Source organism: Ursus americanus, chromosome 24 (assembly GCF_024610735.1).
Source record: "Ursus americanus isolate L20-20 chromosome 24, mUrsAme1.1.p, whole genome shotgun sequence".
NCBI lineage: Eukaryota > Metazoa > Chordata > Mammalia > Carnivora > Ursidae > Ursus > Ursus americanus.
The window spans coordinates 33,937,112-33,952,312 of record NC_142150.1 but is presented as its reverse complement, the minus strand read 5'-3'; the positions used below and the strand labels follow the sequence as shown (position 1 = coordinate 33,952,312).

The 15,201-nt window shown below is 34.8% G+C and overlaps 2 protein-coding genes across 2 annotated transcripts; both read right to left on the bottom strand.

The window, feature by feature from the left end:
• Positions 1-2,436: 2,436 nt before the first annotated feature.
• Positions 2,437-3,384, bottom strand: LOC123785274 (olfactory receptor 8J3-like). Its single transcript, XM_045786998.2, has one exon. It carries the CDS (start codon positions 3,382-3,384, stop codon positions 2,437-2,439), a length of 948 nt encoding a protein of 315 aa, XP_045642954.2.
• Positions 3,385-13,847: 10,463 nt separating this feature from the next.
• On the bottom strand, positions 13,848-14,807 carry OR8K1 (olfactory receptor family 8 subfamily K member 1). Its single transcript, XM_045786997.2, has one exon. The coding sequence runs from the start codon at positions 14,805-14,807 to the stop codon at positions 13,848-13,850; it is 960 nt and encodes a 319-aa protein (XP_045642953.2).
• Positions 14,808-15,201: the final 394 nt, after the last annotated feature.

Below are 15,201 nucleotides of genomic sequence, written 5' to 3'. Positions count from 1 at the left end.
ACCCCCTTCCCCTCTAAAACCCTCAGTTTGTTTCCTGGAGTCCATATTTTAACATTGATTAACAGTGGGCATGTACTAAAAGACTCTACATAGTTTTATTCTTTCCTATTATTTAGTGGATCTGTAAGTTCCCATACCTAAGTTCAGGGTAATAAGAAGATTCCAAAGGACTATGTGGCCTCCTTACTTACTAAAGCATCTACTCTAGCTGTCCATTCTAAAACTAGGACCATTCTTCAATAATTTTATAATAAACTAAAGGAAAGACGAGACTATGTAAAGTATCAATTAACAGTTTTGTCGCAATATTAGTGCAATTGACAAAAGAAAACATTTCTTTGGGATGCTTCGTATTTCTTCTCCTTAAGTTGGGGATTTTAGAACTAATTTGACTTGATTAGTAAGGAAATTAGTAGGGAATAGTTTAAAAAGGATTTGGGGGAGTAATCTAAGGATACCCCAACTACAATGTTTTCATGTCTATGAGTCTAATTTTGTTTTGTAGGATTACATTTCTTTTCTTATATCATAATTATTGTGACTAAAGATTTCACGCCTATACTTGAAGAGAGTCTTCAACACTGGAATTCATGTATAAGGAAAGTGAACATACCCATAGAATAGTAATATGATTTTCCAGATACAGACATATCCCAAAGATATTGAGGGTTAGGTTCCAGCCCAATATAATAAAAAGTATCACAATAAAGTAAATAAAATGAATTTTTTGGTTTCTCGAGGCAAGTAAAAGTTATGTTTACACTAGACTGTAGTCTATTAAGTGGGCAATAGTAGTACATCTAAAAAATGTACAAATCTTAATTTAAAAAGAAACAACTTTATTGCTAAAATATGCTAACCATCAACTGAGCTTCCAGTGAGTCATCATTATTGATCACAGATCACCATCACAAAAGTTTGAAGTATTGGGGCGCCTGGGTGGCACAGCGGTTAAGCGTCTGCCTTCGGCTCAGGGCGTGATCCCGGCGTTCTGGGATCGAGCCCCACATCAGGCTCCTCCGCTATGAGCCTGCTTCTTCCTCTCCCACTCCCCCTGCTTGTGTTCCCTCTCTCGCTGGCTGTCTCTATCTCTGTCGAATAAATAAATAAAATCTTAAAAAAAAAAAAAAAAAGTTTGAAGTATCGCGAGAATGACCAAAATGTGCCAGAGACACAGAGTGAGTAAATGCTATTGGAAAAATGGTGCCCATAGACTTGCTCACGCAGGGTTGCCTCAGACTTTTTTAAAAACTGCAATATCTGCAAAGTGCAATAAAGCAAAGTGCAATGAAATGATGTATGCTGGCCTCTCTTCCAGTTTAGTTCTTTGATTATTTGTCAAGACATTCTTAAGTTTTGAATGTCAGATCACCCATAGAGCAGATTAAAATATTGGTTTATTGACCTTTATGTGGTGATGCTGATTTGGTAGTTCTGAGAGGCAGGCTGGGTACCTCTATTCAAATGTGTACAACAGATTTTGGTGTACACTCATCGATCAAGAACTATCAGAAGACAGAACAAAAATGTTTATAAAAACGATTTAAAAAAATAAAAAATAAAAAAAATAAATAATTAAAAAATTTTAAAAAGTTAAAAAATTAAAAAATTAAAAAAAAATAAAATAAAAAAATTAAAATGTCCCTCTAATGATATAAGGAATTATCACAAACATGATTCCTGGAATGTCTGATGATATCACGATACAGTGCATATATTACACACAATAAAGAAGGCTGATATTTAGAGTAGGGAGAGAGGAAAATCTTACAGAATCTGTTTATGAATCAACATGAAAATATCAACGATTGTACTCTAGGTCTTTCACTAATAAGTTATATACATTATATTAATTGCATTAAAATAATTGCAATCATATTTGGTTAGCATTCAGAATGTTAATTTTATCAGTGGTATATTTTTTAATCAAACAATATTAAGAAAGAGTTAGAGAGTTCTGTTTTATATATACTTTTCAGTTTAATTTTCCTAACTTGGCTGTGGAAAGGATTTTAGCCATCTGTAATTACAGTTCCTCAGATGGCGTGATCCACTCTACCCCAACATACCCAGTCAGAAAGCAAAAAGGAAGCCAAAGGATAAGAAAGATCAACTTACTTCTCTCAGCCATGTTGTATTGCTCTGTTCAAACCTATTTAAATTTTTTTTTTAACTTCTATCTCTCCTGACTCCTGAAAATATTTCTTTCAAATTGGGTACCTACGTACGAAGTTAGTGAATAATTCTTGTTTCTGTTTTAACCTCATATTTCCAAGAACTTCAGTTTACTTTTTAATTCAGTACTTCCCAAATCCCAGCAACTTTTAATTCCTGGAGTTACTTGTAAACCTATGAGTCAGCCACCCAATGTTTGTTTTCTCTGACATGTGGTACCTTATCTTAACCATCTCATCATTTATCTATGGAGCTCTAAAATTACATTGATTTAAAAGAGCAGCATGAATTTGCCAGAAATCTCTGTAAGGCAGCCTTCACATCCTTATTCCGCAGGCTATAGATCACGGGATTCAACATGGGGATCACCAGTGTATAAAACACGGAAGCAATTTTATCAGTATCCAATGAGTAGTTAGTTTGAGGCTGCAAATACATGAATAGTAGTGTCCCGTAGAAAACCATGACTGCCATCATATGTGACGCACATGTGGAAAAGGCTTTCTTCCTTCCTTCTGATGAACGCATCCTTAGAATGGACAAAACGATGTTGAAATAAGACACTAGAACTATAATCAAGGATAAAACCAAATTTGTAGCTGCAGATATAAATACGATGGTCTCTGGAAGGTAAGTATCAGAACAGGACAACGTCAACAGAGGGACAATATCACAGAAAAAATGATTGATTACATTGGAAGAGCAATAAGACAGAGAAAATATACAAGATGAAACCACAAGAGCTGTGGAAAAGCTGTAGAGGTACGTGAGGGACACCAGCAGTATGCAGACCTGTGGAGAGACCACCACCATGTAGAGCAGGGGGTTGCAAATGGCCACATAGCGGTCGTAGGCCATCACAGCTAACGTGAACACCTCAGCCACAATGAAGACCAAGAACCCTCCCAGTTGCGTGGCACATTCATAGTAGGCAGTGGTTTTCTTCTTTACTAAAAAATTGATCAGCATTTTAGGGGCAATGACAGTAGAATCGCCAAGATTGATGATAGCCAAGTGCCGGAGGAAGAAGTACATGGGTGTTTGAAGTTGAGAGTCAATACTGGTGAGGATGATGATGCCCAGGTTCCCTGCCATAGTTATCCCATACATCAGCAGGAAAACAAAGAAGAGTGGAATCTGGAGGTCTGGATGGTCTGAGACTCCTGTGAGAATAAACTCGGTGACCTGGGTGAGATTTCTAGGAGCCATGTAAGTGTTTTCATAGTCATCTGTTTTGAGAGGCAAAGGAGAATGGTTACAAACTTTAAGAAATTATTTTCGAGGATGGTCATTAGATGGTATATTCCTTAGGTGAGATTTCCTGGAATCATATATTTATCCAACTCAGTTATTACAATCAAGGTGCAGGGACTAGGAAATAAATTTTGCAATCATTTGGAAGAGAGAAAAATCAAGTATAACAAACAGATGATCCAGGGTCATGCATTATTTGAGGATTTACTTCCTCACAATCTCATTAAATTGTGAGTATCTTATTAGCTTGCAAACATTGAAGATTCATATCTTCATATCATGTCTTTTGAGTGTGAGAAATGTCTTCTTGTGATTTCCTAATCTAGGACTTGCTTTTTCTGAAGATTGGATGATTCTAGTCTCTGTCCTGCCTCATTCTCTTCATCTTATTTTTCTATAATTTTTATTTGACAGACATTGAATTTGTAATTTCTACCATCCATGTTTGTCAATTGCTTTTTCTCATTTTCCATTTTGTTAACCCAGACAAAAATACATGGAGATATGTCTTTTATTTTTCTGATAACTGATTTTTTCCAGCTTTCAGAAAATGAGATCTGTGAAAATTACAAATTTTTGTAAAACAACCAACTATGCTTTATTGGATACTACTTCCTTTGCCTTCCCTCTCATAGCTTTTCTTCTTTTTTTTTTTTTTTTAAGATTTTATTTATTTATTTGTCAGAAAGAGAGAGAGAGTGTGCAAGTGAGCACAAGCACGGAGAGTGGCAGGCAGAGGGAGAAGCAGGCTTCCTACTGAGCAAGGAGTCCATGGTGGGACTAGATCCCAGGACCCTGGGATCATGAACTGAGCTGAAGGTAGATGCTTAACTGACTGAGCCATCCAGGTGTCTCATAACTTTTCCTTCTTGTCCCACAAGTTATAAAATTCCTTGTATTCTTTCCACTATGTTTATTTTTAAGTAATATTTTTAATTTATAGAATTTTGTAACATTATTTTTTTAAATGTCTAATATATCTAGACTTCTTTTTCTCAATATATTTTCCTAGTTTTGGCATTTTTCACTACTGTAATGATGATAAACCTCCTTACATTATAGAGCTTCTATGATAATTTCATTGCATATATTTGTCAAAGAATCAGCATGCTATTTTAACATGACTGAATATTCTCCTAGACATGTTTTTTTTAAAAAGATCATCATCTGTTCATAACTAAGCCAATTAGAATCCCTTCCCAATCACAACTGATAGTTCCCATGGTGGGCACCTGGCCCAAAGAAGTCCTATGATTGTGTCTTATCTGAAGACCTGGACTTAAAGTCCAGAGAGTCAAGATTATATCATCATTTAACCTAACATCTACCCTTTAACAACAGTTTAAGTATGCATACACACAAAATAATAATAATAATAATAATAATAATAATAATAATAATAATAATAAAAGTGGGTGGAAGGAAACATTTGGAGATGATGGATATGGTTATGATACATTGTGGTGATGGTTTCACTGATGTATCTTCAAACTCATCACATTGTACCCATCAAACATGTACACAGTTTTTTGTATGTCAACCTCCACCCACTCCCAGGCCTCTTTCTGATCTTATCCTCTCTGTATTTACAATTTTTAATATTTTATCTGCAGCTTTCAGGCTTTCCATTGTCTTCCTTGGTGAACATATCAAAATGTTAAGCAAAATGATAAGCAAAAAAGAATGTCTCTAAATTATATCAGCTCTTCTATTTCTGCCGAAATCTAATGTGTTGCTGGTTAAATGCTCTATATTAAAGGGCAATAATAAATGTTAAAAAGCAACCATTTTAAAAGACAAACATCCTATTCATCCTCTAATTTTCTCTTTCTAAATTCCATATGTATTACTGGCCAATTTCCTTAAATACTTTTCCATCCTAAACATCCTTCTCTTCATCTTCCTTGGATCAAGCTTTCATTAACACCATCATTGACTATCACATCCTTCTTGCTTTCCATATCATAATTCTCTCAGATTAGCTGCTAGACAAATGGCAGTCATTAAAGCTTTTGAATCATTAAGGTATGCAATCTGAGCTATTTTTTAAAATAATAATTGCAAAGCACTTTAGCTTTATTTTCAGTGCATTCCACAATCAGGCCCATACCAACTTTCCAGTCATCCTATCCTATCAGCACACACTGAACATAAATTTTCACCTCTGGCCCTCTGTGTTGATTCTTCTGAGATTACTCCATTATTGTGTGTGAGAGGTGACATGTTACCGGAAAGAAGTTCGCTCATCCTTTGTAGCAGGGGCCCCATGTGATCAGAAAGTAGAAATGAATATAGTGTCAAATGAAGCTAGCAAACTTTGGATTTTGGAGTATTTAAGAATGTCATTTCTGATCATTCTCTAGATATTTCAAATCTTCTTATGAATACTAATGAGTAACAGGGAGGGTAAAAAAGCGATTTATCTTTAAATTAGTACCAATGTATAATGGCTAATGAGTAATAATAATAGTCTTAAAGTATATATGGAAATAGTTTTCATGCATTTGGAATTTTCTTGTATTATAAAATTATAAGGCAGAATTTTTTAAAAAGCAAATTTATTTTGGGGGCACCTGCATAGCTCAGTCAGTTAAGTGTCTGCCTCCTGATTTTAGCTCAGGTCATGATCTCAGGGTCATGAGATTGAGCCTCAGGTTGGGCTCCATGCTCAGCAGGGAGTCTGCTTGAGAATTTCCCTCTGTCCCTACCCCCACATGCTCACTCTCTCTCTCTTAAATAAATAAATCTTTAAAAGAAAGTAAATTTATTTTTAAATGTCTTATTTTGGGTCATGTGAATGAAGGACAACCCAGCAAATGAACATTTTCTTCCTGTGTTGTATTTTCTCCTTGAGAATGTTATAGAAGTTCTGTCCTATCAGACCAGGAATCGAGGTTTGTCTTAAGTCTCACTCCCACTTATACGTGTCTTTCCTCAAATAGAAGTTTTTTTTTTTTTTTTTGAGATCTTTTTAAGTGAAATGTTGGCAGATTTATTTTACTATAAGATCGATGGCTTATCTAAATATGTTTTACTATTGCATTGATTACATATTATGCTTCTATACATATTTTTGCCTGGTATTATCAGATTTAATGGAAATTTTCTTGTGAAAATTTGTAATGTTATATTCTCAAAAATCATTTGGAGTTTGGGTAGTTGTGAATCTAGTTTCTTTTCACAGGTTGCCCTGTGAAACATGCAGTTTTCATTTTAGCTAATATTGCAGAAACAAAACTATGATATAAATAAACTCAGTGAGCAAAAATTCATTGTTTCCTCAGAGATATAATTTATTTAAGTACATAAGACATAAAGATTCCAGTTCTGATTTGGAAGCATAAATAGTTGGATCATATTTAACAACATGTATTCCCCCCATAGTTACAAATCTTGGAAACAGACTACTTTAAGTATTGTATTATTTGATTATACATAGTATCAAGTGCCTTCCAAAATGGAAGTGAAACAGTTCAGTGTGAGGGATAGTTTTGGATCTTTCGAAGTCCATTATACAAAAATAAGATAAGTATTTTCTACCTACCTCTAACGGAGAATCTGCTTTAGGCTCTTCGTAGGAATCTCTAAATGGGGTTCAATAAAATACCTGAAGCACAGGTGATTCTAGGATCGACAAATTGCCTTTTATATCCTTGGAGCAGATGCCACTTGGGAATGGCTCCTTAACAAGACTTGCCCCTAGGAATTCAACCAGACCCCCCTTGAGTCATCGTAGTGTCAGTATGGACCTACATTACTGAAGTGAATTCAATTCCCTGACAGCTAAGGGACATGCTGATTAAGGTGTATCTGCCAAAATGACTCATCTGCATTCAGAGATTCATTATTACAAAATGCCAATATTAAAGAGGTAGAAGCCTATGGTCTAGCAGTGAACTTAGAACAAACTCTGTGTAGGGCGCCTGGGTGGCTCAGTTGGTTAAGTGGCTGCCTTCAGCTCTGGTCATGATCACAAGGTCATGGGATGGAGTCCTGTGGCCGGTTCTCTGCTTGGCCAGAAGCCTGCTTCTCCCTCTGCCTGCAGCTCCCTCTGCTTGTTCTTTCTCTCTCTGACAAAAAAACAAAAAAAAACCCTCTATGTATAAGTAGTATTTTTATTATGCCACCATTTCTCTTTTTCCTTCATTTTTACTTCAAAGAATACAATGAGCATAGTCCTTATTTCAGGGAATAGAGTGGCGTGGATGTTCAAAGGAGTAAGTGTCCTACAAAAACAATCCAGAGGTAATAAGATTATTATTTGCATCTTTTACTAATGACTGTATTTCAGGTGAGAAGAGGTAGAACATAACTAGTAGAGAAGAGTCAAACACAGTATTTAAAATGGAAGCGCCTCAGTCATGTTCCTAAACTTCCTGTCACCACATAAATGTTTTAAGCACTGAATATTATATACATATGTTTATTATTATATATAATATTATATATAATATATACATGATATATATATAAATATATATAGTTATATACATATACATAGTTATATACATAAATATATATAGTATTCAGTATTTAAGTATATATTTATTATTATATATAACATTTATGTAACATAAATATATAAGTATATGTGTATATATAAATATATATCATATTCAGTGTTTAAATACATATGTTTATTATTATATATAAATATATAAATAAATATATGTGTATGTATAATATTTAGTGTTTTAATATATATTTATTATATACAACATATATACATATATAAATAAATGTGTGTATATATATAGTGTGTGTGTACATATATGTGTGTGTATAAAAAATATATAATATATAATGCATGAATGACTAACAGGATTATGTAGAAAGGAAACTGTCCTATAAGAACACAAGAAAAACAGATTCACATGAAGTACGTCAAGATGGTTGCCTGGTGGTGGTAGAGGGAACTGAATAAAAAATAAAGATGAATGATGTAGAGTTTGCTAGAGCAGCATAACAAAATACCACAGACCAGGTGGCTTAAACAACAGAAATATATCTTTTCAATTCTGGAGCCTAGAAGTCTAAGATCATGGGGTGAGCAGGTTTGGTTTCTTCTGAGGAGTCTCCTTGCTTGTAGATGGCCACTTTCTTGCTATGTCTTCACATGGTAGTTGTTGGGTCTGGGTGCATGTCTGGTTCTCTGGGTGTCCTAATCTCCTCTTCTTATAAGGACACCAGTCAATATTGGATCAGGGCCCACCTTCCCAAGCCATTTTAATCAAATTACCTAGTTAGAGATTCTATCTCCAAATATAGTTACATTCAGAAATAATGAGGATTAAGCCTTCAACAGGAATTTTGGTGTGACATAATTCAGCTCATAAAAAATTGGAATGAAAAATAAATTAAGAAAAGTAGGAAGTCTGCTTGGGATTCTCTCTCTCTCTCTGCACCCCTGCACTTGTGCTTTCTCTCTCAAATAAATAAATAAATCTTTTTTTAAAGGCCATATTAAAACAGCATAGAGATGTCTCCAAAAGTTAAATATAGAACAACCCTATGATCCAGCAATTGCACTACGAGATGTTTACTTAAAGTATACAAAAATACTAGTTTGAAGGGATACATGCACCCTGATGTTTATAGCAGCATTATGAACAATAGCCAAATTATGGAATGAACCCAAATGTCCATTAACTGATGAATGGATTAAGAAGATGTGTGTGTATGTGTATACACACACACATATAGACACATATATATGAATATTAGCCATCAAAAAGAAAGAAATTGTGCCATTTGCAATGACATGGATGGAGCTAGAGTGAAATAAGTCAGTCAGAGAAAGACAAATACCATATGATTTCACTTGTATATGGAATGTAAGAAACAAAACAAACAAATATGGTGGGAGTGGGGGAGAGAGGTAAACCAAGAGACAGACTCTTAACTATAGAGAATATACTGATGGTTACAGAGGGCAGGTCGGTGGGGGCATGGGCTAAATGAGTGATGGGGATTAAGGAAGGCACCTGTGATGAGCACTGGGTGTTATATGTAAGTGACGAATCACTAAATTCTACCCCTGAAACTAATACTACATTGTATGTTAACTAACAGGAATTTAAATAAAAATTTAAATTTAAAAAAGGCCATATTACACTGGTTTCTTTTAAAACAATATATTTTTAAAAATAAAATGAAAAATATAAATTAAACAGTATATTTTTAAGTTATAACTTAGGTAAAATCAAATGCCAAGTATGCATGGTTAGTACTTGAAAAATAACAAATCCTGAGCTACTACTGCTTCCAGTAAGAGAATATTTCAAGACCTTGAAATGCTCCTCAGTGTCTCTTCGCAGCAAATTGTCTCACATTATATTCTAAGCCACAATTGCTATGATTTCTGTTACCGTAGATTCATTTTACCTGTTTTGGAACTTCATGTAATGGAATGGTATAGTTTGCTTGTATCTGGTTTCTTTTGCTCAGCGTAATGCTGCTGAACTACTTGCACTCTCTTGAATGCATGGATAACTTATTCCATTTCACTGCAGAGTCACAGTATACACTGCAATTTATCTTCGTGTCTATTGATGGACAGTAGAAATATTTCCATTCTATACTCTCATGAATACAGTTTCAGTAGCATTAATATACACATATCTTTCTGGACATCTTTTCATTCCCCTTGGGTAAACATCCAGGAGGGCAATTCCTGGGACTTTGATAGTAACCTATTTCTAAAGTGAAGGACTTCTGTACACACCGATCGGCAACATGTGATAATTTTAGGAGCTAAACACAGCAGCTGATAGGATTCTTCGTACTTGGGAATCTAGTTTTTTCAATTTTATCCATGCCAGTGGGTGACAAGTGGTAGCTCATAGTTGTTTAATTTCATTTCTCTGGTGACGAAGGATGTTAGGGTTTTTGGACGTGTGCATTGACCTTTCACATTTCTTCTGCGAAGTGTCTTTTCTGATCCTTTTCTCCAGTTTTATTAGGTTGCCTTTTTATTGATTTGTATATACATATCAATATATATAACATATATTTTATTGATTTGTATTTATATCTATATATCATGGATCTTATTAAATTATTTTGGCTTCTTAGCAGATAATTGAATATACATATGTGCTCATTTTTTGGGCTCTCTATTCTCCTGACTGATGTAGGTTTATTTATTTATTTTTTTAAAGATTTTATTTATTTTTATGACAGAGAGACAGCCAGCGAGAGAGGGAACACAGCAGGGGAGTGGGAGAGGAAGAAGCAGTCTCCCAGCAGAGGAGCCCGATGTGGGACTCGATCCCGCAACGCCGGGATCACGCCCTGAGCCGAAGGCAGACGCTTAACGACTGCGCCACCCAGGTGCCCCCTGATGTAGGTTTATAGTTGATCTTACAATCAGTATTGTAAGTTCTCTAACTTTGTTCTTTTTTCGAAAAATTGCTTTAGCTACTTTGGATCTTTTCTGTACTGTATAGAAGCAGGCTTTAAACCAGACATGAGGGACTTATTTATATATTATGAAGTTAGGTTTAAAATTTTCAGATCTGAAAAGGGTCACATTTAGTAGCAGTTATTAAATTATTTTCATATGAGAACTTGATCCTTAACATTGAGTCTTGTTAAAAGTTGTACTTTGGTCTCAAACCTATGGTGCTAAGGACTGAACCACTTGGATGCTTAGGATGACATATTCAGACATCATTTTTCTTTTTTGAGCCAACCCTCTCCAGCTTCTTAAAGCCCGAATGGCTTTCTGTTCAACATGGGAAATCTGAAGTGTTTGAGAAAATCCCTTCCAGAAAGAGTATATCTTGCTCTTTTTTAAAAACAGATGTAATAGGAAAGGAATTCATGAAATCAATGCACAGTCCACGTAGGAAATCAATGTCAAGGACTTTTAGAAATAATTGAAGTGTGAGCTTTTTAATGGAGTCATTAGGGTCTTGAAACTATTGCCATTTAATAATTGATGCAAATATATTCCAATTTCCAAGTTAAGAGCTTGGATGTATGAAGCTATTAATTTGATATGCACTGAAAATACTTCAAGGAAAACTAAAGTTTCTAGCTCTGGGAAAAAGTTTAAGAGTGTACAAATACTAAAAGGATTTTCACGTTAAGTTGATATCATTATTTCTAAACTATTTATCATTATAATTATGATAAGAATATGTACTTCATGGCCATTAAGGACAACGGCCCTATCCAATGAAATTGGAAATATGACACATTTCCTGTAGAAAAGAGGTAATATTTTAGAATCATTCACGTTGTATTTAGAATATCCAATAGCTCATGATATCATCACCTGATGATAATAATCACCCAATTATGCTAATAACCCCCTATTATTGACATTTTGCAATTTTATCATCATGCAATTGCACAATGAAAATGAGATGTCAGGAAATGTTAGTATCCCTTTTTAAGAAATAATAAAATAAAAATACTACTTGGAAAAAATCACAATGCATAGCACTTTTCTTCTGTATTTTCTTTTTTATTTCAAGTTATTATGCATATTTATGAAACATCTACCCAACATATCATTAGACTGTGAGAGAACTCTTACACATTTGTTTTAGAAATAAAAAGCAATAGTATATCATGTCATAAGTACAAGGCTATTTATTATGGCTTTTTTTTTTAATTAATGGTGAAAGAAATAAAAAGCTGCAAACAGTCAAGTGTCCATCAATCAAGGGAGGGCAAATACAGAGTGATTGATGGATACTCCACAGTTGTATGCTGATATTAAAAATTATATTTTATGTTTATTGACCAAGAAATGCTTATGATGAATTCTCAAGTAAGAAAAGTAAGTTCAGGGGAATGCTGCATTATGATTTTTTTAAAGCCCTTTTTGTAATGGGTGATATAGGAGAATGCTATGAATATTATTTGACTTTATTTTTAGTTCATGGATAGCAATGGAAAGGATAGAATTTGGGAAAGAAAAATGTATATGACTAAAAAGGACTGTGTAGTATAATATAAAATGTTACCCTAGAAAATAAAATGTATTCATAACAACATATATGCTTAAGGACAGGATCCAAAGCCAACATGGTAAACAAAATTGATATGATCAGAGAACAAAACTTTGTATTTCTTTTATTGTGTTCAATTTATGTTTTATTTTAGTCAGTTTTTTAATTTATAAAAATTTTAGAAATCCAGCTTTATTGAGGTTACAAGTGATAAATAAAAATTGCATATAATTAAGGTGTACAACAATGATGATTTGGTATATGCATATATTGCAAAATAATCACCACAACCAGGCTAATTAACATATCCATCACCTCGCATAGTTTTTCTATTTGTGATGAGAACACTTAAGATCAATTCTGTTAACAAACTACAATGCATTAAAGAAGGGAAAAATAAGCAAAATACATGGATTTGGGACAGGGAGGCCATGGTTCAGACTTGATTTAATTCCCCACAGTTTTAACTTTGAATACTAAGTAAGATTAAAGCGAACACTATTAGGATAGTGTATATATTTTACAAACCTAAAAAGTGCCCAGTAAACACCAAGGAGTATACAAAGATATAAGGAATCTGTTCATTTGCTGAGTGAGGGCACAATGTGAATGAAGCCTTGTGTTAGCTTAAATCCAAGCAAAATATCATCACTGTATATACAGGCTGATGAAGGAGACAAAATAGACACGAATGTGTCATTTATCTTTAGTTGTTGCTATTACTGCTATAGATTTTTCAAAATGTTGATGTCATTCCGGTAGATGACCAGATAAGTCGTTTATGATGAGTTTGTCGATCCTAAATCAGTTTACCAGCAGGCTATCGTAATTCAAAGTTAGCTGTCTCGTGTGACGATCTGTCAGACTCAGCCAATATTTGTCTCATGCTCTTAATGAAAAAAATCTTCCCACAGGACCACTGTATCCATGAGATAGAAAATATGAACTCAATCCAGTTGAAAATTTCACTCTGAGGTCGTACACTTTATTTTCCATTTAGCCTAGATTCTTGAAACAATTTGTTCACGTTATGCTGTAATCATACATTTACTTACTTTCTTGCCTCCTGTCTAGCTTACACATTCCTTGTGATTCGATCTTACTTATTGTTAACACAAAGTGACTGCTATAAAATATACATTACTAATTTTCCGATTAATTTTATTCTACTTGGACTAAGGCTTTTTTTTTTTTTTGATGTCTACAAGCCTACTTTCAACGTGATTTGTCTATAAGCTCCAATATGACGTTGGACATCACTTGGGACTTAAATTATCTGACTATAATGTTTATTTATTCAGTTGGAGTGGAGAAGAATATACAAGAAGAAGTGTTTTATTTGGAAAAAGAGAAAAACATCGGGTAAAACGCTTCTACTTTCTGATGCAGTAATTGGACTGGCAGAGTATTAAACAAAGATTTTTGGACCCATCTTTGCAACTGCATAGTAAGACATTAAGTGGGAATTTTGCATCCATTGGTTAAAGTTCTCTTCAGAGCATTTTTTACTTCTTTGTTCCTTAAGCTGTAGATCAACGGATTCAGCATGGGGATCACCAGGGTGTAAAACACAGAGGCCATTTTATCAATATCAAAAGTATGGCTGGATTTGGGTTGCAGGTAAATAAATAGTAATGTCCCATAGAACACTACCACCACTGTCAGATGGGAGCTACAGGTGGAGAAGGCTTTGTATCTCCCCTCAGTTGAGTTCATCCTGAGAATCGCCACAAGAATAAACATGTAGGAGATAAGAACAATCAAGAGGGAAGAGAGCAAATTACAGCCTGAAAAAATTAAAATGATCAATTCTAATTCATTTGAGTCAGAACAGAGCAGGGATATGAGAGGAAGGCAGTCACAGTAAAAATAATTGATAATATTAGAGCCACAGAAGGACAATTTAAACAACTTTATTGTGAGAAAGAGTGACACAAATGTGCTGTAGAGATAGGGAGCAAGGACTAGCACCCAGCGTACTTTCTCTGCCATGATGACCGTGTAGAGGAGAGGCTTACAGATGGCTACGTAGCGATCATAGGCCATTGCTGAAAGAATAAACAGTTCAGTGATCATGAAAATCTCAAAGACTGCCAGTTGGATAGCACACCAATGGTAGGAAATTGTATTTTTGTGCACCACAAAGTTTACCATCATTTTTGGGCCAATGACGGTGGAGTAACCAAGATCAGTAATTGACAAATGCCTAAGGAAAAAGTACATGGGAGTATGTAGCTTCAAGTCCAAATGTGTCAAGATAACTATGCCCAGATTGCCTATCACTGTGACCAAGTATATGACGAGGAAGATTCCAAAGAGAGGTGCTTGCAGCCCAGGGTTGTTGGTGATCCCCATGAGAATAAATTCAGTCACCTCACTCACTGCAGTATGATTCTGTTTCTCCATATGGTTCATCTTGGTAACCTGTGTAAGGTATAAAATCACTATGTATTATATTTGAGATGCTATCTTCTAAGGGAGTTTAAAATATTATGCATGAGATACAGATATCCTTTTTTAAAAGATTTTATTTATTGATTGATTTGAGAGAGAGTGGGAGCAGGGGGCGGGAAAGAGGGAGAGGGAGAGAGAGAATCTCAAGCAGACTCTGTGCACTGAGCACGGAGCCCCATGCAAGGCTGCATCCCAGGTCCCTGAGATCATGACCTGAGCCGAAATCAAGAGTCAGATGCGTAGTGGACTGGGCCACCCAGGCACCCCAATTCAGACATAATTTCTTTATCATAAAACATAAATGGAGACTCCTCTTATCATCAGGCCCAAACTAAACACACCTTCACTCACATTG